The sequence below is a fragment of the Dunckerocampus dactyliophorus genome, chromosome 15 (genome assembly GCF_027744805.1).
Source record: "Dunckerocampus dactyliophorus isolate RoL2022-P2 chromosome 15, RoL_Ddac_1.1, whole genome shotgun sequence".
NCBI lineage: Eukaryota > Metazoa > Chordata > Actinopteri > Syngnathiformes > Syngnathidae > Dunckerocampus > Dunckerocampus dactyliophorus.
In genome coordinates, this window is record NC_072833.1 from 9,418,355 (window position 1) to 9,441,566 (window position 23,212).

The window sequence follows — 23,212 nt, forward strand, 5'->3', positions numbered from 1 at the left end:
GAAATGACCGGAAACAGTTAAGTGACGTAACTTCCGTGTTGTTAGCGTTAGTTTGCCTGATGCTAACTCGTCTTTTAAACTGTCGAGTTGTGTATTCAAAATCTGAACAATGGTGCGCGATCAAACGTTGGTAGTATGTTTTAATTGTGTTTGTTCGTGGCGGTTTTAAAAAGTGAAGGTTTATAATGGAAATTGCCCATATTGAGGTGAATGTGTTACTTTGAATTGTACTAAGTATTTAAAACGTTCAGTTTTGTTTTCATGAGTGTACGTTTGCGTCGGATGGGGTGCGATCATTGTCGTTCAAACTGAGACATTTGATTATCGCTTTTTAACGTATTTGCCAAAACGACTTAGGCATATTGTTGCTTTAAATCAGTGTATGAAAGGTTGCCGATAAAGTTGCACTGTGTTTGTGGTTTTTAAAACGTATTGACAAGGCTGGAAAAAGTTGTTAAATGTAAAGGTTTTAATGGGTTTCTGTGTCTATTGGAGGAAGTCTCTTTTTGTGGGCATTTTAAGGGGGTGTAAATTAGATTACATTAGATCGAGCGTTATTGATCCCTTGGGTGTGTGCCCTCGGGGAAATTAAGGTTCCAATAAATGGGGAAGAGGAAAGAAATGGTTCATTCCAGATTTGTCGGTGAGCATTAGTTGTATAATTGTCTCATTTTTCTTGACATGTTCATGCCTATAGTGCATGATGTCATCTTGTCATTGTTTGGTCACGTGCAGGTGATGGCAGCGTGGGAGCTCACTCGGTGCACAAGCACAAACACAAAAAACACAAGAAGCACAAGAGGAAGCATCCGGAGCCCGCGTTGGTTCCTCGTCCACCACCGCAGCTGCGACTCAAGATCAAGCTGGGAGGACAGACGCTGGGAACCAAGAGGTGAGACACGCTTAATTTTTGCGTGATTGTTTGTTGACGGCTGTATTTTCTCTTAGTGTCCCCACCTTCACAGTGCATCCCGGTGTAGCTTGTCCTCCCTCGCCTCTGACCATTGTGGACAATGATAATGAAGATGACGACGACGAGCCCTCCGTGCCTCTGGAGCAGTATCGGGCCTGGCTGGGTAAGAAGAAGTAGATCCAGCTTCATGTCCACTATGAGGCTTTTGTGTGATTAATTCAGGCGCCTTTCTTTTGACTGCCAGATGAAGACAGCAACATGGCTGCCTCTCCTCTGCCAGACATGGACTCAGACACGGTGCTGGGAGGTCCCGTGGACGACGAGGAGAGATGGCTTGACGCTCTGGAGAAGGGTGAGCTTGACGACAACGGCGAACTGAAGAAGGAGGTGGATGAGTCTCTGCTCACCACCCGACAGGTGAGGAGGGAAGGACTAAGATGATCTTTGATGTCCGCACTCGCTGACGGACAGTATTCATGTATGTGTGTGTGTTCAGAAAGCGCTACTTCACAAGCAGCAGATCCAGCCCCTCCTGGAGCTACCCATGGGCTACAAGGAGAAGGAGCTGACCGCTGAGATGATGCAGAAGCGGGAGGAGCGCGCTCGGAAGAGACGCTTGCAGGCGGCCAAGAAGGCAGAAGAGAACAAGAATCAGACAATCGAGAGGCTGACCAAGACCAGCAAGGCCAAGATCAAAAGCATGAGAGACAAAAAGTCCAAGCAGAGTCAGTGTCCCATTGTCCGCTACAGCAACTCCGCCCAAGGGGTCACCATCTCCTTCCCGTTGGGCGTCCCCACTCTGGACGCCGCAACGCCCCTTCCGCCTTCTCCAGCCCCTGTGATCTGCGGGGTCAGTGGCTGCTGTGAGCTGAAAAAGTACAGTTGCTCCACAACCGGCGTCCCTCTGTGCAGTCTCCAATGTTACAAGAAGAACATGCAGCATCACCTACAAACTCTGTGTGCACATGCAGCCATGTCATAGGAACCATTAACCACCATTAATACTCATGACTGTAACAAGGACATGTTTATTAATAAAAGAAATGTCACATGCTCTTGTTGTCTTGTGCAGGGGTGATTGCATCACGTGAACAAACCGAAGGACAGTCTGAAAGCCATCTCCACAGGAACCTCTGGGACAGAGTCGTGGAAACATACGTAGAACTCCTGAGGCACAGGCTCTAGCAACAACCGCCTTAAAAGACAGAGTCAAAAGGGTCAAAGGTCCAAAAGAAAGTTGTGGTTCGGCACAGGGATGTTGTACTGTAGCCAAGGAAGACGTACCCTATGACCCAGTAATTTAGGGTGGGAGCGGCTTTCCTCTGATCCGTCCAGTTTGGTGCTTTGCACTGGAACAGAACTCCATGTTCTTTGACTGGGCCCAAGCCCCAGCTGGCACTTCGAGGCCCGTCTGCCGCCCACCGGCCCTGTGGGGAAAGAGGGAAGAGATGCTTACAAATGAAGACGAAAAATAATTGTAGAACTTTTGTCTGCACTGACCGGCACTGGCAGGTTCTGTTGGAATGTCGCTCGAATGGACAGGCAGCAGTGGTGAAAGCTGTGGATGAGCTGAGGGTGAATGGATCCGCCGAGCTGAGCCTCTTCTGTGTGTGTGGGAGAGATGAAGATTCCCTGGACCTTTTCCATGAGGACGTAATGGAACAAGGTGTTGTCGGCACCGGAGCTCAGTCTGTTGCATATGAAAGTGGACATAAAGTTCAATCGAGTTGTTAGAATGTCCAACATGAGGTAAGGAAATGTGAAGAGAGACAAACTTGGTGGTGTTGTACGTCTCCTGCGTGTCCCTCTCACTCACTGTCATCCTCAGGGGGGCCATCCTCGGCACCTGACCGGAAAAGGTTCAAAAGTCAACAACATGGATGGAGGAATGTCGTTGTCACATACACACACCTGACTGGTAGTGTTACCTTGAAAAGGCTTCCACTCCCATCAGACCCCAGCGAGTCCCGCCTCCCCCCCAGGGTCCTGGCTGAGGCGGGATTAAGACCATGAGCTGCTGGAGAAGCTGCCCCATTGTCTGAGTGACCCTCAGCCCCACATTCCGACATGCTCCTCTGGGGGCTGGACTTCCGGGCCCTCTCTCCAAACAGGCTGCTGCCTCTGGACGCTGATGAGGAACTCTTAACGTTGGCGGACAGTTTTCCGAGTATCGGCGAGGAGGCGGTCAGGCCGTCCAGGCGGATTCGGGATGTGGCAGCGGGCAGGAACCAGTCGGCACAGGACAGACAGGGAGAGGCGGGAGCACTCAGACGTTCCTCCATGGCCTCCTCCAAGGCCTCCAATTGCAGCAGTGTGGCCTTGACCTGAGGGCGGGAGGGCTGTAGTTAGGCTTCTGCTTCACAAACAAAAGTTGGAGGGCGCTTCACCTGAGCCACATAAACGCAGTCTGGTCCTGGAGGTCCAGAAGACGACATGCAGCTTCCTTTCTCCAGCAACACACATTGCATCAAAAACCTCTGGGGAGGACACGCACACACAAGGTCATGCATGCTGCATGAGGGCAAACCACCACACCGCGTCTCCTCACCTGGCCCACGATAAGGAGGAAGCGGCGTCCGCCGACTTGCGTGTCTTTGGGCGTAGCGCTGCTGCTCTGATGAGGGAACACCTCCCTCCAGATGACCAGCTGAGCCACCCGCTGCTGGGATACCAGCGGCAGCAAGCAGTAGTGCTTCATGTACAGACACACATCCAGCAGCTCCTCTTTGGCAAGATGGTTGGCAATCAGGTAGGACTAGCGACAACAACCACAAGCGTGCTGAAGTCTGAACTCGTCAATTAGGAAGATGATCTCATTTTGAGACACAAAGGAACCTTGTAAAAGAGACAAGAGCCCAGAATCCCGTAGAGGCGCCTCAGGCCGAAGAAGTCCTCCGACTGATGATTGTGAAAAGAAAGGCAGTGACAGGAAGTCAAGACGAGACTTGTGCATCGTGGCCACCTCTGGTTGCTCGTCAGCTCACCATTTCTCCAAAATCAGAGGCTTCAAACTCAGTTAGGATAGAGTCCACCTCCATCTATGGAGCAAAGACCCAAATTCAACTGAAACATACATTCAAATAAATAATAACGAGCCATACTAGACCCTCGGTGGACATTAGGTGGACAATGGTTTACTGCTTGGCATCCTTGTGCAGCAGTGTGGTACATAAAGGGAGAGCTAGATCGGGGTTTACAGATGGCTCACTTTGATTTTAGGTGGCAGCGTGAGCCATCGGACGGCCGACAGTCCATCAAGGAACAGGCTCCCAGAGACATTCGGGGACGGAACTAAGAGAGCACCCGTAAGGTGGGACGGCTGGATGAACCGCTGGAAGAACAAGCAGAAGAACTGGTCGATCTGTGGCTTGTGCTCCGCCCTGCAGAATGCGCTGTGGGGGACAAACACAGATCAAATTTAAAACGAGTCCAGTACTTGCGTCTTTGTGCATGTGACCAACCTGTCTAAGGATCTGTACATGACTTTTAATGTCCTCACCACGTCTCCCACCAGTGAGCGCAGGCACAGCAAAGGAACGCTGAAAGAAAACCAAACATGTGCTTCATCTTCAAAGCAACCAGGGGCAGGGGCTTGTGTACCTCTCAGCAGGAAGCCCGATGACCAGCAGGGCGTGGCCTTCCTTCCAGTAGCCCACGTGGACAACGCGTTTGTCCAGCGTCAGTGTGGAACTGAACCAGAACGAACAGTTTGAAAGCAGTCCGCTGTGGAAAGGAAGCTGGAAGTTCTCGTACCTGACGATGCCACTGCCTGTGACGTTGTCCAACATGTCACACAGCGTTAGGAAGATTCCTCTGGCTCCTTTGAGCTGAACGGACGCCTCAGACGCCGGGTACTGGTACAAAATGTCTTCCTGTGCACACCACAACAGCAACATGACCGTTTCCATGGAAACACACGAGCAGTTTGACGTGTGTGAGAGACTTGGTTTCTCCAGACTGACCTCTTCCTGTGGTGATGTGGCATCCATCTTGAGTGACAGGTACATGACCACGTGTGGGATGTGGCTGATGGACAGCTGCAGTTCGGCCGTTTCCTGCCCCCACAGGAGACGCACGAGTGGACTGACAGGCGCCAAAGTCTTCGCCCTGAGACCTGGGCCGCTGTTCCCGCCCAATGTCTCTAATGTCAACCGCACCTTGAGAAGAAAACATGGTTGTCATCGTCATCAACATGCAAACGTCAGCATGACAATTGGCCGTGTGTTGTGTTCTGAATATCAAAATTGTGTCTCAGATTCATTGATTTAAAACAATCAATAATCAATAGCGCATCATTTCATTCCATCATGTGACTTGATGTCCATTGAGATTGCTATGATGTGCTGTGATCACTGTTGTTACCACCTGAGTCGGTCCCGGGATGCACGACAGAATGTTCTCGATGTTCTCGGCGTTGACGTCCACATCGTCCACGGCAATCAGCACATCGCCTGCAAAAGCAAAGGTGACATGTTTGATGGCGGCCATGGCAACAGCTGCTCAGGGTTTCAAGTTCACCAATGAGGACGCGGCCACACTTGCTGGCCGGACTGTTGGGAACAAGGCCCTCGACGGTCAGTCTTTCCTCTTGCCCCGCGACTCTGTGAGCGCCAATTCCAGATGGCTGGTGCACAATGCCCAGCAGGGCCTCCAGTAGAGGTGAGGACGAGCCTCCAGAACGCTTGGGGTTGATGTTGATGTACACATCCTTAAGCGGCTGCAGACTGGCATGCTTCCTGCTGCCTCTGCGCTGCGATGGCGACTGTTTTCTTCTGGTGAGCTTCTTCAGCACTGGCTCAGCCTCCTCCACCTGCCGACTGCATCGGTGCTTCTTGGTGGCCTCTGTGATGAGCTCGGCTTCTTGGAAGTGTACGTGATCGGTGGGCATGTGTTGAGAGGCAGCAGCTGCCTGCGCCAACACCGCCTCTTCTTCTCCCTCGCTCAGCTCCAAGTAAAAGAGCTCGCCAATGTTCTGGATGTCATCCAACCATTCAGCTTTCACATCACTGACACAAACAGTTTGACATGCAGTTAGGTCACACGCTAACGAACACCACATCTTTACGTCATCAGAAGTTGTCAATGATATAGTAATGGTGCATAAGCAGGACTACTTGGCAACAGAAACTTTTTCTTTTTCAGTTTGACACAACTTACTCGCTCAGTCCACTCGACAACTTGGACGCGCGCTCGCCGCCGTGCGCGTCGTCATCTTCTTCCCTCTGACTTACATGCACGGAAGCCATGTTGCCTACACGCCGTTCAATCAAACTTTAAGCAACTCAAGAGGCGATATGCCGCCGCCATGTTGGAAAAGTCTCTCAAAAATCACGTGACGCATTGAGCTAAATCTCTTCTTCTTCGGTTTTACGGCGGTTGGCGTCCATCACTTTGGAGCATTATGTAGGGCTCCATCTCATTGGTGGATCTCGTTGCGTTGCCACTGACAACACACTAGCAGGCTAGGCGGGGTAGTTAGCAGGCTACCGAGGCTCTGGCGAAGCAAAACAGCATCACGTTGCGCTGTACTAAATTTCAACGACAGAAAGAAGACTTTCTTTAAGGCGTGACATGTAAATATGACTCATTTGAGGGAAAGCTGGGGCGAAGGAGGACTGGGCGATTCTGCAAATATGGCATCGATCAAGTAAAGGGCCACTATTGCCGATCCCGAGATGCTACAGTTGTTTTCTATTTAATTGTTGTTCGTGATTATCATCACAATAAGACACGACAACATTTTATTACATTTATCGTCTTTTCTACTACTGTGTTTGACGCGTGTCATGCCGCTCTCCTGTGGCCAAACGTGCGAACTGCAAGGCAGATCATGTTTTTTTATGTGGTTTAATTTTTTTCACTTAAACAATTCTCTTCTTCAATTGGCTAAATCAAACAATTGAAGTTGTTACTAACCCTAACCTTGATAGAAAGAGATAATTTTTCAAAGTAAGAGGACAGCGTATACAGTGACGTCATGCACATGCGACACTCACATGCCACCACCGGAAGTGTTGTCGTTCCTGGTATTACTATCGTTCACGTTGGGGCTCCAACAACTTTTTAACATTTTCAAACTGGACACACCGAGAACGTCTGGGCATTTTAATGTCCAAATTGTTTATTACCTCTGAAATGGCGGATGGTTCATCAGGCTGGAGTGAAAAGCAGACGGATGGATTTTCAGAGCTGATGGAACTGCTTAACATCGACGTGCAGGAGGAGGAACTGCAGGGGACCCCTGAGAGAGACCAAGCACACTGCTCAGTAAGTAAGTGATTAAGAATTAAGAGGCAACAACACGTTAAGTGCTTTCAGATTTCTCTTGTTAAAGACAGTTGTGATTCTGTGTTGGAACAGAAGAATGTGTTGCGGAAGCAACGACACTGGCAGAGGCAGCTGGCCGCCAAAAAGAGCAGAAGGAAGGAGGAGAAACTGAGAAGGAAGCTCAATCGGGAGGCTGGTAAAGACGAGGAAAAAAGAAACGAGTGCAAGTGAAAAGTTTACTTTAGTTTGTCGTGTTTATGTGTTAGCGCCCCCTCAGCAGAGCAAGCGGGTCATGAAGGCCATCCGCAGAGAGCGTTTAGCTGAGGCTCGTTCCAGCGGCCTCAAAGTGTGTGTTGACCTCAGCATGACACACTGCATGTCTGACAAGGTGGACAAAACTCCCAGTAAGTTTGAAAGCACATGCAGTACGAGGCTTTTCTTAAAGGTGTTGTGCTGCAGGAGGTTAGCAGACTGGCGGCTCAGTTACGGAGGCTCTATGGTTCCAACAAGAAGGCCTTGCACCCCTTCCATCTGTTCCTGACCGACCTGAGAGAGGACAGCCGCCTCCTCAGCGAGTGTGTTCGCATGAACGCCGGCTTCCTGGATTACTCCGTGAGTCCTCAAAAGCAAATCCTGCTGGCTTCTTGGCATGACGGCTCTGTCGTGTCTGTCATTCGCTCAGATGGAAATAACACAGCAAAGCTGTCTGGACATTTTCCCTGCACAAAGTCTTGTGTACCTCTCACCAGACGCTGAACAAGGTGCATTACTTTTCTCTGCTCCAAATGTAAACAGGAAAGATGAAAGTTTGACACTTGTGTTTTCAATTCATCAGCTTTGGACTGTGTGGAGCGTGACAAGGTGTACGTCCTCGGAGGACTAGTGGATGAGAGTGTTCAGAAGGTACATCACGTCTTCCACTTGATTGTCACCTCAAACTTACTTGTTGGATCTTCTGTCCTGCAGACGTTGAGCCTCTGCCGGGCCAAAGAATTGGGTGCCCGCGTGGTTAGGCTCCCCATCGACGAGTACATGCAAAAGAAGCACAATGGCAAGAACTTCCACTCGAAGATTCTGGCCATCAATCAAGGTGAGCGGAGCTCTTCATCTCGTGTCCTCATTGTCGTGTGCGTGTTTTTGTGTTGATGCTGACCACCACGCTTCTCTTCTCCTAGTGGTCGACATCATGCTGACGTTGTGCGACACGGGCAGCTGGGCACATGCTCTGAGCAAGTGGTTCCCGCAGGGGAAGGGTTATGTAGTTGCACCACACTACCAGGACTCTATTTCTCCTGACCCTCCACATGCAGTGTCTACTTCCGGAAAATAAGACTTTTTGACACTGGACTTTACACGACCTCATTGGTTTCGTATAAGAAAATGCAACACTGAAGAATTGAACTGCCCACGCAACAGGACGCGAGTGAATGTGGGATTGGAATAATTACAACTCATGAGCCACAAAATTTGGTAAAATGTTTCTGTAAAAAGAGTCCTTTTTTCACGAGTACTTTAAACTTCTGACAGTTGTTTGCATTACTGCATGCTAAACGTGTCATAATGAGTATAATAACAAACCAACTAAGAAAACAGAAATAAAATTTACAGGTTTATTGATTAAAACACCCAGAATGCACATGAATAAAGGATATGGGATTTACAATATGAACTAGGAAAGATAAAACATTGAATAGCAAGAATATGTGAAAGTCCCTCCTTGTTTACTTCCCAGATGACCTCCTCCCGTGTTGCCAACTTGGCAACTTTGTCGCTAAATCTGGCGACATTCCAAACCCTTTCTCAAAAGCTACTAGTGACTTTTTCTTGTGTCCTTGGAGAGTTTTTGGATATTTGGGGACTTGAAAGTGAGAGGATGTATTGATCTGCAGTTTCTGTTCACACTGAGCAGCAGCGGATGCTGCTGAGAGGTCCGTCCCGCCCTAAAGCAGTCACAAACTGTCAGTGCACTGTCAGCTCCCGCGGCACACTGAGAGCATAGTGGAGCTCCACGCATCCATGAATGACGCATGCGTGATATCACTGGGGTGGATCTCAAGTCTGTTTTAGAGAGCGGGATTTAAAGAGCTGGAGGTGAGTCCGGATGTAATTGTTAACGCTGTCCAGACTTTTGAGAGGCGCTGGCTGAGATAAAATAATTTGGATTTTGATGAAGTGATGGCCAATTTTAAATTCGCAAATCAAGAAACAAGTTTTTTTGATTCTTCTAAACATAATTAAGGTGATTTTACTCACTTTGTGTCTCCTAGTTGGCTATGCTTTTTTTCCTACAGCATCTGTTACAACATACGCAAGTAATATGCAAATTAGCCTATGATGTCATAAAAAATATGGCAAAAATGCGACAATACGGCAAAACATAAAAACAAACGGTAAAAAACACCCAAGTGTCCAATAAAATCAGACTTTTTTACAGGACTTTTTCAAAGAAAGCTTGCTTCTCTTCCGCTCTACTCACTGCTCTGTAAACAAACCCCCACTTTGCTTTGTATCAAAGCGTTTTGATCCTGTAGCTGCTGTGATGCAGTCCCTATGATTACGAAATGACTCAAATATAACCTGAAAGCTTACAGTCTCTAGCTTCACAAAACATTGGAATTATTTTCATAGTTCAAGATTTATAAGATCATTTAAAAATACTGCAAATCCTACGGCGTCGGTGGTTATCGACTTGTCAAGTCCGGTTTTCGGCTTTGTGCTAAGTGCGCGTTCACATGAAAGGGGGCCTTTTGACGTCATATTATTCTACTTCCGCTGAAAAGTGAAGAGATCTCAGCCAGTGTATTTTACAAAAAATGAGTAGGTAATTATTACGGAGCGTTATGAGGAGTTCCCAAAAGATTATGACTGCTCAAAGCAACACTGTTGCCGCCAATACAGCGAGGGAGCATGCAGCCTGTGAATGCGCAATGATTATTATTATAATGATTACCATTAAAACTACCCTACTAGTCTTTTCATTTGTCAATTTCACATTTCACATTTCACAAGTTTGACATATTAACACTTACCCATTTAAAAAATAAATACATTGGAGCAACAGCTTTCCTTTTTGATTATATACATTGATTAAATATTTTAATTTGCTGTATCACGTTGTGACCACTAGATGGCAGTGTTATGCGTGGACGTGTTTTGTGGCGACCTTTTTCATTTCTTACCTTTTTATAAAAAGACAACTGTTTTAATGCAGTCGATTGAAGCCTCAGAGTGTTTAGTCCTCCAGCAAATGTTGTATTATAAGAAGACTAACATGCTCAGTACTCACGCAAGGACTCCTATGACATTTACATCTGCTAACATTAATTGTTAATATTTCATATTGCATTTTATTTCTGGTGCTCGCGTGAGCATCTCTAGCGTGTTCCCTCGGCTGAAAATCTTTCTCACACACAGATAGATAATATCATCAGGGAATGCTCTTCTGTTTATTTTTTTTTCCATGTCCTTCTACATAAAGTTATAAACAAATGGTGACGCCATCTCCGAATTAGTTAAACAGTGAAAGAGTGACGCTTTCATAACTGATTTTAAGATGAAAGCCTGGACACAACCTGGTCAAGACCAGGCTATGAGCTTAGCCTAAGTTACCATGGCGATACAGCTGCTTTAAAAGAGAGCTACCTTCGCTGAACACGCAAGTCCGGCTTTCCGCTCAACACAGCTCGCTAACCCACTCAACTCGCTTCTCAGGATACCTCCATAGCTAAAAGTTACTTTTGTTTCTCAGGATGATTCATTGAATTAATTAATGACAAGTCAGTTATGATGATGATTTAGGCTATATTCTGTCAAATGTATTAACAGTCCTATTATTAATTAAATTAATTTCATTTTGAAATAAATGCTGATGAGAAATCCTTGCTTTTTTAATGTTTCTGGGTACTGTACTGTGACAAAGACGTCCCACAATGCTTTCACTTTCACAACACATGTACATATTTGATGTACATGTATACATATTTAATGTATTTTAGGCATTGCTAAGCATTACATATTTGGATTATTCTGTGTATTTTATACTGCTGTGGTAATTGTGCTGTATATTTGACTAATAAAGATTATTCTTCTCCATTACCTTTGTTTATTGTCCATTTAGCTATTAATCATAATTACAAAAACATAAATGTGTGGTTAAATCTAAGATGTGTTGTTGTCTCAGGGTGGTGCCTCGAGGTGATGACAATTCATAACAATTAAGCCAATAATGATTCTTAATGGCCTAATTCCAACTCCTTTTAGAGTCTTCCTCCAAAAGGCCAAAACGAGGCACTGGCCTTCCCTTAATGTAACACCATCAATCAGATCAGGGCACTTTTAATGTTTTTTTGTTTACATGCAACAAAATGTTTGTTCACACCATTAAACAGTCGCTAGTTTGCTAAGTAAAGCGGAAAGCTGCTGATACGCTCGTCAAAAGAAAAAAAAATATTATTAAGACATTCAAACAAGAAGCGGTTGTGTTGTTGTGTCATCACGCTGGACCCCGGGAGCGTTGCACACCCATCCTCTGATGAAGCTGCTTGTCCAGTACAAAGCGGACCAGCTTCCTGACCCACAAGGATTGAGGATCCAGGCAGACGCGCTGGCCACTCGCCAGGATGGCTCTGGTCAAAAAGATGAACAACATTTCATCTCTCGTCTTTCTCAAGTGGACCCAGAGTAGAACCTTGTAGAGTTTGAACTCTTGATAAAACTGACTCAGTGAATAACATCCAGCAGACATCAGGACGGTACCGAACTGAGCCAGATACTTGGGACATGTCAAAGGTTCGGGAATACTCACATGACCTCTGCGTTGGTGCAATGGGGCCCTTTAGGGACCAGCTTGATGTTCCTCAGTCTGTCCGGTGGAATGATCCTGGTCTCAGCCTGCAAGCAGCGGCAGTGTGTATTGTAGTCTTGGCTGAGGGGTGGCATGCCTGCACGCACACACACACACACACACAATTAAATGTACTTTTTTACAATTCATATATCACATCCCAGGACAATCGGTATAGAAAATGGATGGATGGATGGATGGATGGATATCACATCCCTGAACTCAAAGTGCTGATGAAGCAACTTTGACTCCTCAAGAGGGAACCTGGCATGCAATAAACAATTGTGTGTGCGTGTGTGTGTGTGTGCGTGTGTGTGCCTACCGTGAATGAGGGCAAGCAGGCAGCCGAATGTGAGCAGAACGCAGATCTTCATGCTGTGTGTGGTCCACAAGTGCTCGCTGCACAATTTAAGCATGAAGAAGTCATGTGACCTGCCTCAGAAGAAGCCAAAGAGGACTTTGAAGTTAGTCATGGGACACACACTTCTCAGAAATGATGAACGTCAGCCTGCACTTTCACTTCTTCACATTTCAACATGGACACCCCCAGCCAAGTAAGGTGGTGGTGGTGGTGGTGGTGGTGGTGGTGTGTGTGTGTGTGTGGGGGGGGGGGGTCCTTGGTGGCACCCCTGCTCCCAAATCCCCTTCCAAAAGAAGAGTAAAATGGTCATCAGAGGAACCAAACAAAGAAACAAAGACAATATGTGTGCTTCAGCTAAAGATGCTGCTGCTGGGAGGGACTTTTCTTCTTATTATGGGATGTATCAGCTGACTGTGGCTCCGTCATGACTATCATCAGGTCCAACTTATGTCTTCTTTCTGGTTTTTGTTTGTCATCTTGATGTAGCCCCACCTCCTTGGCCAACGCCATCAGTGGTGGCTTTCTGACAAGTCTCTGACGTGCTGGTCATAAGTGTGGCTTCATCATGCAAAGCCTCAACAAAATAAACACTCATGACTGCAAACAAGGAGCTTCAGATGCTCAGCTGACACACACACACTCACGCACACACACACACACACGTGCAGAAGGTAGTGTGGGGGATAATAAAGGATGCATGCATGTGTGGGGCTTTCAATCATTTATTTGGCAAAGCTGCGTGTGCACAGATGAGAAAAAGGAAGCAGGATTTACAGAATAAATTAGGGGTGCCAAAATTGCGGCCTGGGGGTCATTTTCTTACCGTAGCTTGTTTTTTATTGGCCATCGTCACATTGTTAAGATATCATGAATTAATTATTTACGAAATAGATTATTACATATTACACTAAGTTGCAGGCCGCACGGTGGCCTAGTGGTTAGCATGTTCGAGTCCTCATTGGGAGTTTGGAGTTTGCATGTTCTCCCCGTGTGTGGGTTTTCTCCGGGTACTCCGGTTTCCTCCCACATTCCAAAAACATGCATGTTAGCTTAATTGGAGACTCTAAATTGTCCAAAGGTATGAATGTGAGTGTGAATGGTTGTTTGTCTATATGTGCCCTGCGATTGGCTGGCGACCAGTCCATGGTGTACCCCGCCTCTCCCCCAAAGTCAGCTGGGATAGGCTCCAACATACAAGCGACCCCAGTGAGGATAAGCGGCATAGAAGATGGATGGACAAATTTGCCAAATTTGCTTTGTCACACACAAAGCTAAGATGTGGATGTTTTGTTCAAATAACATATAATTTCCTACGCTGGATTGGTTTTAGCATCTTTAATATGAAAATGTATCCTTTCATTTTTATGTATGCACTGGAAACACCCCTGATGTAGATGATTATCACTATGATGTTAAAGTATTAAGGCTGTATTTCTAATTCATTTTAATGTGACTTAATGGAAAAATGCGGTTAAAGCAATCTGCCTCCGAGCATGGACGTCCATCCTCAGGCGTCCACAGTGAGAGCGGCCTCGCCGTACACCTGCCTGAGAGCGGGACAGTCAAGAGTGGCAATCAGCCGACTGGTGCCTGCCCTCTGCGGGGTGAAGAACTCGCTCCAAGTGAGGGAGGAGCCTCCTGTGATGAGACTGACAGCAGACACACAAGGCTCACTGGGGGATTCAGAACAGCACAACAATTGCCACTCGCGGTGCTCACCTGTAGTATTTTGACTTGGGCAGCATGATTCCAGATCCTTCCATGCGGATGTTGACATCCTCCAGGTTGGTGGTGAAGGGGTTGGTAAACTCCACCATCGCCATCATCTCCTCGTTCACCTTAAAGGGGCCTGACACCTTACATGACACGCACACACACAAACCATGGGCAATGGAGCTTTGTGACAAAGTGAGCAGCCTCTTGCTGGGTCTCCACCTTGACGCTGAGTTTGGGATTATGCAAGCGGACGACTTTCATGGCGGTAACAATGTGGCCCGTCTCAGTGACCTTTCCTGTGACAATGAAGTGCAAGTTGGACTGCTCCACCAGCAGCTTCATGTACTTCTTGGCCTCCACGCTCACCGACTCCTTCACACCTGCATGGGACAAGCTTGTTGACTCTTTCACATTTACAAGATTCCCCTGAACCACCCCCAGCACTTACTCTTGCCCGGCCCAATCTTGATAGTGGGGGTGGTGAACAAGAACTCTGAGCTGGTGACACCCGTGTAGTAGACCACGGTGCCACTGACGTACGCCTCCACGGTGCGCCGATTGTTGCTGCGATTGACAAACGTCAGAATCAACTGGAAGTCGTCACCTAGGCTGACCTCCATGTTTGACAGAAGCAGGTCAACGTCAGCCAGAGGGGGGTTGGATGTCTCTCTTATGCAGCTGTACAAATCAGCTTTCTCCAGGACTGTGCGCTCCTCAGCACTGCCTGCAGGGGGCGATGACATGTTGGTGAGGTCCAGAGTGGGGCATTTTAATAAGAGAAGCTCCTCAGCCACCTTCAGGGAATTTGTACAGCTCAGTGATGTCTCGGCGGCTCAGCGTGCCGGCAGCTTTTGTCAAAACCATGCGGCCGATATGGGTGCGGTTCACCTTCGCTGTTTCCAGGCTTCCGTCTCTTCTCCGGGAATAAAACACCATGTCACTGTTCACCTGGGGGGAGAGTGCATCAAAGGCCACCATGTTGGCTCCACGAATGCGCAGACACTCAGTCACTCACCTCAGCAAATATGAAGGGCGCGTCAAAGGGGTAGCAGATGTAACCGTGTTTAATGGCATGGACTGATGCTGGGCCGCATCTATAAAAGCCTTCAAGGACACCTCACGTTAGCACTATGAACTATGACTTGAATTGTTTCGTATAGTTACCATCACTGGTCTCCTGCGGTGTTGCATCCACAACCTGCCAGCCTCCGAAGCCGGCCGGGAGGTCCGGTCTGGACATGTAGCACTCGTTCCAGCAGTGATAGTTCCTGATGGCACAGACATGAAAGCAGAGACTGGTTAGAGGAGGACCTGGCTTGACAAGCTTCACAGCCGGCTTCCTACCAGATGGAGTCCCGCGTGCGGCTGCGATCAATGCGACCGTTCTCATCCAGGATGATGTCCATCTTCAGGTTTCCGTCGTTGTCATGGGCGGAGACGTAGTTGGTGACGACTCGGGATGGAATTCCCAGGCAGCGCAAGACTGCAAATCCAGAGAAGAGTTGACACTTGGACGCATCTGATATAGAGAAGTCACGACCGTCTGGAGATTGCTCACAGCTGTTGAAGACGGCGGCAAAGACCCAGCATTGAGCGTAGCAGATGGGCATCTTGCTGCTGGCATAGCTGAGGAGGATCTCTGTGCTACCCGTCCACGCAGTGGGCGCCACACCGTATGTGTAGTCGCCACTCCAGTTCCCGACCATCACGCCGTCGTCATCACGAGAGTTCAGCTATGTTGGAATTTGACATGTTTGGTGTCTGCACTCATGCTCAAAGAGAGACTGAGTTCACTAACCATGGCGGACGCCTTTCTGACCACCTTAATGGCATCTCCTCGGTTGCTAATGGGCATCTCAGACCTGTCCATTATGTACAGGCACGCATCAAGGATGCCGTAGTTAAACTGGGTGCAAAAACAACGCAGTGTAAAAAGTTAGTTATTTAAAAACATGAACAGTCGCTTTCTCTGTCACCTGTCCATAGTTCCAGTGTTTCTCAGCGATGTCATCATGGGCGCCATGGTAGATGATTCCTGTCTCGGTCATCACGCACTCCTCCCTCTCGGCGTCGTCGTCCAGAAACACGGCATCAGCTAAGGGAAAACAACATTACCTCCTAATCTCACTCAGTCCGGGGAACGCACTCTGGCAGCCTCGACTCACCTGCCGCCCAGGGGTTGAAGAGGACATAGATGTCGCGGCTTTTATCCCGCTTGGTCCTGCGGACACCGTAGGGGGTAATCACGCCCACATACATGTGGTACTTGCCCACGATGCAGGTGGCAGCGGGCATAATGCCCATGGTGAGCATGTTGTCAGAGGTCTGAATGATGCGGCCCTGCCAGGAACTCTGGCGCTCATCAGTGGGGAAGACGGGAATGTAGGTGTTCTTGCTGTACTGAGGACTGGAGCCTGAGACAACACCGGACAACAATAACTGACATGTCAACAGATCTGTGTGAACATGTAGGCTCACCGATGACAAACTCCACGGCAAACTTGTCCTTGTCTGCTTCATAGGGGCGGTTAAAGGTGATCTTGACCTGGAACTCTTGTCCTCTGCGCACAATGAGATAGTCAGAGTGGTACGAGGCCGTGTGGTGGAGAACCTTGTTGGTCTCGTCTTGTTTCTTCATCATGTCCACATCCCAGATGTCCAGGAACTCTGGATACACACATTTTAGGGTTAGATTACATTAACATCCGTATGTGGAGCTAGATTAGTGAGTAAGTTGTTAGCTGTCAATAATGCACTGGTATCTCTGTGTGCAGCTGTAAGACAGCATGATGAGATGACAGGCGGCAGGAAGTGAGCAGTTTATCCTGTCTGCGTGTCAATTATGTGTCAAACATTTAATGGAAGATAGAATGGAAGACTGTCCCTCACCAGTCAAAGGTGGAAGTCCTCTTGGTCCGACTGCGCCAAAGAGCTCAAACTCAGGGATGTCAGATTCATCAGAATTGGCGTTGGCGACGGGATTAGCGGTGCGGCCCCGGCTGCTCACCTTGGCACGGGTTCCGGTGGGAGCAGGAGGAACAGCAGCAGCGGATGGATTGGACATGTTGGTGACAGTTCTGGAAGACAAACGACAAAGGAATGACATCATCGCTCTTAACGAATTATCGCTTGGTGAAGTGAACATGTTGATGCTTGATGCACAAACACTCCTGCAATTACTCACCATCCTGCACTAGCAAGTGAGACGGACCTGCTGTCTGCTCATCATTGCTCTACAACAGGGGTCTCCAAACCTTTGTCTGCGAGGGCCGCATACCCGCATACAGAAAAGTATGCGGCCCTCGCCACCTTGACACAACCACTTTGATAAAACCAGTCCAGTGTAGGTCAATATATGCTAAACTGTCTGACACAACATCCATATCTTCAGCCTCGTCCTTCTGTGTAGTCACAGCGCCGTGATGTTGTGAACCTTTCGAAGTCCTGCGTCACGGTTATGCAATTCTCCACCAAAATGCCAATGTCTACTTCCATTATTCATGCATGATGCCCAGCTCTCGAGCCTAACTACCTCTCGCACAAACCTAATTCCATCCTCCTACCCTCCTCTCTCACCACCTGCTTATCTGAAATCAAACCCAGGCTAGCCTCACATTGTCTCAAACTGAACAGTGAAAAAACAAAAATCCTTCTTGTTGGTTCCAAATCCACACTATCCAAAGTTGATCGTTTCTCCATCAGTATCCACAACTCCTTAGTTTTCCCGTGCCCTCAGATTTAAGTGTCATCGCCAATTAGTCACATCAGTAACATAACCCGGTCTCCATATTTCCATCTAGACAACATCAATCGCCTATGCCACCTCTTCAGGACTTTATACTGTGATTTTACTGTGCCATTATTTTAATTGAATTTAAATGTAATCTTCTGTTGTGTGCTGCGTATTCCCCCCCTCTGTACAGTGTCCTTGGGGTTTTTGAAAGGTACTTTGAAAAAGTAGCATAAAAGAAACGACGTACTAAAAGCCAGCTAATCACAGCCTTTATGACGAGGTTCGATTTTTTTTTTTGGAGGTGCAAGCGAGACGAGGGCACTGGCACCTCGACGCAGGAGTACAAACCAGGCTTTAGCTTGGTGTTATAGGTGACAAAGCAAATGAGTGTCATATCTAATAATACACTGTATATCATTAATTATCAATTCATTTCATTTTTTACAATATTCCAATTAATGACAAGCTGTGGACCGCACTATGGACCCCATTGTTCTACACTTTAGGGACGCACATGGTCGCCATTATCCTCCTGGCAGCTGTGAGTACAATTTAATATCCAACAAGTCAGACGTTAACTGATGATCCAGATGTGAAGAAATGCTGAACGGACCACAAAAAACAGAAACAAACCACATCAGAACCCCCTCAAAATAAAAAACGATGTGGTGTGAAGGTGATTAAAGCTCAGAGCTGCGGGACTGCTTTCTGATTAATATGGTCCTCCTGGCTGGAGTCAGAGATGGAGATGATGAAACAATGGCCAACTGAATCAAGTTCAAGTGAGAGTTCTTTGCAAAGATTGCTGTGACAAGTCCTCACCGACACACCCAGAGTTGCCACACAACTGAAAGAAGGTTTATGAAGACATGTAGCGCCCTTAAAAAGCAGTGAAGATCAAACACAACTCGTTCAAACATTTCACACATCCAAATGAATCCCTGATGCTTGAAAATGGCCATCTGGAGAGGAAGTTCAAAGTTGAAGTATAGAACATTCAAAGAGTTTCTCACCAAGAACTTTGCAAAGGGTCTCCAAGTGTGGACGCACCTCCAAGAAAGACGGAACGCTTTCGTTTCCCCCCGCTCAGATGCTTCTGCTTAAATAGTGTATTGGTGGTTCGTACACTTGTGGGCGGTACCCCGGCTTGTATGTGTGTGTGTGAGTTGCAGTCAGTCCCAGTTGGGAGGAACATGTGGAATCTGAGATGTTCCTACAAACGAACGGAGCTTCTTGCTCTGTCAACGGTAAAAAATGAAAGAGAGAATCAACACATTCCTTCTTGTGCACACCGCTTGTTCATCGTCTCCTGGCTCGTTGTCCAATATGGTGTCCTCAGAAAGCAGCGTATCGTGGACAAGTTGCCCATCACGCCAACCACCAGCAGACCTCCAACAAGTCTGCTGTGTGTTTGCGGGACTCTGAAGGGGCCGTGTAGGTGTGCGTCATGTTTACTGTCAACACTATCACAACTGTGTTCTTCAAAGGCCGACAGTCAGAAAGAGGGCAAACAGCCGAGTGAGGATGAGCGTGGCAGTGCACATGGACCATCCAACTCACGCTTTAGCTGTTGCACGTCATGTTGCAAAACTTCCTGCCGCCTTTGTGCTGCTCAGTGGCGCTGGCGACAGCGTCACTCTCCTCCTCGCGGCGACCACGACTCTCCTCCCCCAATGCCACACAGGAAGCAAAATGAGGAAGAGGTGGGACGTGAGGAAGAGCTGATAGAGTGAATACAAGCCAAGAGAAGTCTGGTTGTCCGTGCGGGTGAGGATGTCTCTGGCAGGAGAGAAAAAGTCCAACATGAAAGTGCACTCGCTCAGAAAGAACTTCTTCACAGGTGACCATGGATTCATGGCTGCTTGCAGCTTCGTGCAGCATCAACATCAACACCAGCGAGAAGAGAACGCAGAGTCAAACGCAGAGTCCAAAAGAAAATCACAAGAAAACAGCAGGATGGAAGATATAAAATTGAAAGGAGAAATGGAAATAAAGCTGCAGGAGATGGTAGAGGCCCAGGAGGTTCGACACCACAAGGAAGTCGATCATCTGAAGGAAGACAAAGACATACAGCAAAACCAACAAAACGGAATTTCAGAGCTGAACAAGAAAACTTGAGGAAAGCGTGAGGAAGTAGGAAGTAGTCAACAATTGAGAGATGGAAGAAGACAGAGGAGACAACGTGGAGAACCGCAATGTCTCTCTCAGTCACCTGGAGAGACCCCAGACGATGGGGTGAAGAAGAGGGTGAGGCAGGAAGCGTGAAACAGGAAGGACCGTCTCCCAGTCCTAGTGATTTAGGAGCTTCTGTGGAAGAAGACTGCAGTGTGCTGCTTTTACGAGAGAACTGTCTTCACGCTCTCCACCCGGAGTGACCATCCTGGGCGGGTAGGCTCCCAGAGTCAGAAAATCTCTGGGATTCAGGTCTTGGAAAGCCCAGATAGCCGGACGCCACATGGAATTTGTGGAGCCCATTGGTCTAAGCTGGCGAGACGGACCAGACTTGTCCAGCACGGATCAGCATCTCTTGGTGTTGTCCAGGACCTCAAGTGGTCCTCCTGCTCATGCAGGCTTTCATGGCGCGCACGCGGGAGTACAGGGTGGCGGCTGAGAGCCACGTGAGCTGGCTCGAGGAGGACGCCTGGCAGCGGACGCGGTCGCTGGTCACATGGGGTGAGGTGTTAGGCAAGACTGTGTAGCAGAATGTCCTAAGGAACGGTGAGCTGGCTGGACTCCTGCAGAGATGTGGAGGCAGGTTTCACGTCGGGACCAGCAAGGAGAAGAACTCTGTGATTGAGAAATTTTTGGACAAGATGGAGGACATTGTGCACAGGAATTTATAAATGCATACAATACAATTCATGCTGTTTCGTAAGTAAAAGTTAAAAGTTATAAAAGATGCAAAACACAGCAAGTGGCTAAAGCTAGCTTGGTAAGGCTAAAGGCCTGATAGCAATAATCTCCTATCTTGTTTTCTGTGAATTTATGAAAGAATTATAGTACAACTGTTGAATTCTAATACAGTGGAACCTCGGTTAGCGTACGCCCCAGTTAGAATGTTTAGCGTAAACAATTTACAGCAACATTTTGTATGCTTATACATTTGTACACATGTACACGATGTATACAAATGTACACATTTTCCAGTTAGCATAAAAAATAGTCTGACAATACAAAATTGTGTTATTAATATATTGCATGAGTCTAATTGTGTTCTTCGTGTTTTTTTCTTTAAGAAAACGTTCTTGTTAGTAGCCTATTAGCTTGTTAAAGGAAGTAGAAACCGGACGTCAGCTCCATCCACCATCTATGATGTCATCAGCGGTTAAGTAGTTCTTTGCTGACTTTCAGTCTCTAAATGTTAACAGAAAACACGTTTTTATAGCGTTACAATTAGTTTTACATGCATAAAACGATTGTAAATGCATATAAAAACAATGACCGAAAGGAATAATCGAACATTTAAGGTCACTTTTACCTTGAGGAAGTAACAAAGGACGCCAATCAAGGTTCCACTGTATTTGACACGCTATTGAATCATTCGCAACATTTTAGGCCAATTAAAGTGTTTGGTGGTTATGAGTTAAGATGATGCTGACTTTGTAAACTCATCAAGACGAACATTAAGCGTTTTAAATCAACCAAGGAAAGAAGATGCTCCTCTTGTGGCCACCAGATGGCGATATTGCTTCAGGAAGCATGTAAGCTTTGTCATAAATGTCTGCTTGTTAAAAGCAAAAAGCACACTTTGCTTGAGCGAAGGCATTTGAGGAGAATCGAAAGCATCTTGAAATCAGCACCCAGGGGGGTCTGGTCCATGCTGAGAGCACCAGCGCTTTGACAAGTAAATTATGAGTGTTGATAGGAGCAACATCTTGCTCGGAATACACTTTTTGACAGCAGAATGGGCCTGATGCAGCATTGGCAATCGCCAGACAGATAATTAGGGAGTGCTGCTGTGCTCCACACATGGAGGCTATGTTTTTTAATGGTGCTACTGGCATCCCTGCTTCTTCCATCAAACGCGCAGACCTTCACAAAAGACATTTGAACATCACGTTGAACACAAACTGGATTCAGAAAGCCACCACAAGAAGCACTTTTTTTTAAACGCTCAAATGCACCCTCCCATTTACAGCATGCCGCGACATTTTATTCTCAGAATTACGAAATCAGAGCCATTTGAAGTAATACTACAAATACTATTCATGTCAAAAATGTGATGTTAATGGCGGTAAATGTATTCCCTATTTCAAAAAAGTCAAACTCATCTTGATACATTTCTGTGTAGCATAAACGTGATTTGATTTGAAGCAAAGAATATTGAAAATGGTTGCAACAGCGACAATTACTGAGTGTCTTATTTGCATTTTAGCTGTCGTGACAAATATGTCACAACATGACGACAACAACTGTGGCTTTCCACAGCACTTTTAAGCCTAAAAGCCCGATAATCACATTTTCCTAGCTTGCTTTCCATAAATTCATTGATGAAATACAGAAATAAGAGCAGTTCCCTTGTAATATTTGACACCCTATTAAAGCATTAGCATGAAATCATTGAACAATTCAAATGCTTTAATTTCATAATGCTCATTTATAAAGCCATTTAACTGAGTTGGCTTTAAAAATGAGCTTTATTGGCAAAAAACAAACGAACTTTTGCAAATGAGTCAGCTCACCTGACACCCTGCCATTTTGGGGAAGCCATATCCTGGGATAGTCACATAACTATCACATGACAACCACTACAAAATGTTTCCTATACAGCCGTGAACTTTTATGAGTTCAAGTCAAACAGAAAGCTGCATTGGGCCAATGTTAGGACATTTAAAGTCTTCTGATGAGTCCTGATGGGTTCAGACGGGACTGATTCCAAGAAACACTCTAATCTAAGTTTCCTTCCTGCCTGTGCACTAATAATGACAGTCTGCGTTTCTGCTTCCTGCTGGTTTGTTGTCATTTGGAGCCTCTTATTAAGGTTCCGAGAGAGGCTTTTTGGGAAAGTGTAGATGCAGGCTGCATTTCCATGTCTGCAAATGAAGATAATGCTTCTATTACGTGTGTTCTCTCATTTGAATAATGGTCTTCCCAGCCATGTTTGGTCCTTCTTGACCCAGGAAGGACGTAAATGGGATTCTGCTTTAACGCCTCCATTAATATTTGAGTGGCTTTAAGGTTTGTTTTTGACTTCCTAATTAGTGCGCCGCTTGGACCCATTTGTGATAAATCATGCCAGGCTTTTAGGTGTTTTTACCAGGAGGAAAAAAGGAGAAACAGGAAAAATGGTTTTAAAAAATTGCAAGAAAACAAAGACATTCAATTATTTTCTTTGCTTTGGTTGATTTTTTTTCCTATTGCCCCCGGTAATAAATTCCA

The 23,212-nt window shown here is 46.8% G+C and overlaps 5 protein-coding genes across 7 annotated transcripts; 2 read left to right on the plus strand and 3 right to left on the minus strand.

Moving 5' to 3' along the window:
- Positions 1-14: 14 nt before the first annotated feature.
- On the plus strand, positions 15-2,156 carry ino80b (INO80 complex subunit B). The gene is made up of 5 exons (XM_054752957.1): positions 15-643; positions 736-892; positions 949-1,076; positions 1,158-1,330; positions 1,410-2,156. The coding sequence occupies exons 1-5, from the start codon at positions 604-606 to the stop codon at positions 1,893-1,895; spliced, it is 984 nt and encodes a 327-aa protein (XP_054608932.1). The 5' UTR covers positions 15-603; the 3' UTR covers positions 1,896-2,156.
- Positions 1,932-6,465, minus strand: intu (inturned planar cell polarity protein). The gene is made up of 17 exons (XM_054752953.1): positions 6,071-6,465; positions 5,432-5,919; positions 5,279-5,364; positions 4,876-5,070; positions 4,667-4,785; positions 4,514-4,603; positions 4,375-4,452; positions 4,122-4,305; positions 3,898-3,951; positions 3,749-3,811; positions 3,462-3,668; positions 3,301-3,390; positions 2,842-3,237; positions 2,689-2,759; positions 2,414-2,603; positions 2,198-2,340; positions 1,932-2,108 (listed from the first exon to the last, which is right to left on the minus strand). The coding sequence occupies exons 1-17, from the start codon at positions 6,157-6,159 to the stop codon at positions 1,997-1,999; spliced, it is 2,655 nt and encodes an 884-aa protein (XP_054608928.1). The 5' UTR covers positions 6,160-6,465; the 3' UTR covers positions 1,932-1,996.
- trmt10b (tRNA methyltransferase 10B) lies at positions 6,285-10,998 on the plus strand. Its single transcript, XM_054752958.1, has 8 exons — positions 6,285-7,180; positions 7,274-7,376; positions 7,447-7,568; positions 7,640-7,792; positions 7,863-7,941; positions 8,016-8,083; positions 8,147-8,270; positions 8,356-10,998. The coding sequence occupies exons 1-8, from the start codon at positions 7,022-7,024 to the stop codon at positions 8,508-8,510; spliced, it is 963 nt and encodes a 320-aa protein (XP_054608933.1). The 5' UTR covers positions 6,285-7,021; the 3' UTR covers positions 8,511-10,998.
- A 352-nt stretch (positions 10,999-11,350) lies between these two features.
- cxcl19 (chemokine (C-X-C motif) ligand 19) lies at positions 11,351-12,650 on the minus strand. Its single transcript, XM_054753112.1, has 3 exons — positions 12,346-12,650; positions 11,985-12,120; positions 11,351-11,805 (listed from the first exon to the last, which is right to left on the minus strand). The coding sequence occupies exons 1-3, from the start codon at positions 12,437-12,439 to the stop codon at positions 11,673-11,675; spliced, it is 363 nt and encodes a 120-aa protein (XP_054609087.1). The 5' UTR covers positions 12,440-12,650; the 3' UTR covers positions 11,351-11,672.
- Positions 12,651-13,061: 411 nt separating this feature from the next.
- f13a1b (coagulation factor XIII, A1 polypeptide b) lies at positions 13,062-22,630 on the minus strand. Of its 3 annotated transcripts, XM_054753792.1 has the most exons (16): positions 22,516-22,630; positions 19,394-20,620; positions 16,990-17,177; positions 16,579-16,767; positions 16,266-16,514; positions 16,077-16,195; positions 15,899-16,006; positions 15,659-15,833; positions 15,445-15,583; positions 15,265-15,368; positions 15,116-15,204; positions 14,895-15,048; positions 14,549-14,824; positions 14,320-14,480; positions 14,104-14,240; positions 13,062-14,033 (listed from the first exon to the last, which is right to left on the minus strand). In XM_054753792.1, the coding sequence occupies exons 3-16, from the start codon at positions 17,162-17,164 to the stop codon at positions 13,892-13,894; spliced, it is 2,217 nt and encodes a 738-aa protein (XP_054609767.1). In that variant the 5' UTR covers positions 17,165-17,177; positions 19,394-20,620; positions 22,516-22,630; the 3' UTR covers positions 13,062-13,891. The 3 variants fall into 3 exon arrangements, with proteins under 3 accessions (XP_054609767.1, XP_054609764.1, XP_054609766.1); XM_054753789.1 differs by lacking the exons at positions 19,394-20,620; positions 22,516-22,630 and adding an exon at positions 18,847-19,342; XM_054753791.1 differs by lacking the exons at positions 19,394-20,620; positions 22,516-22,630 and adding an exon at positions 17,285-18,820.
- Between the last annotated feature and the right edge of the window lie 582 nt (positions 22,631-23,212).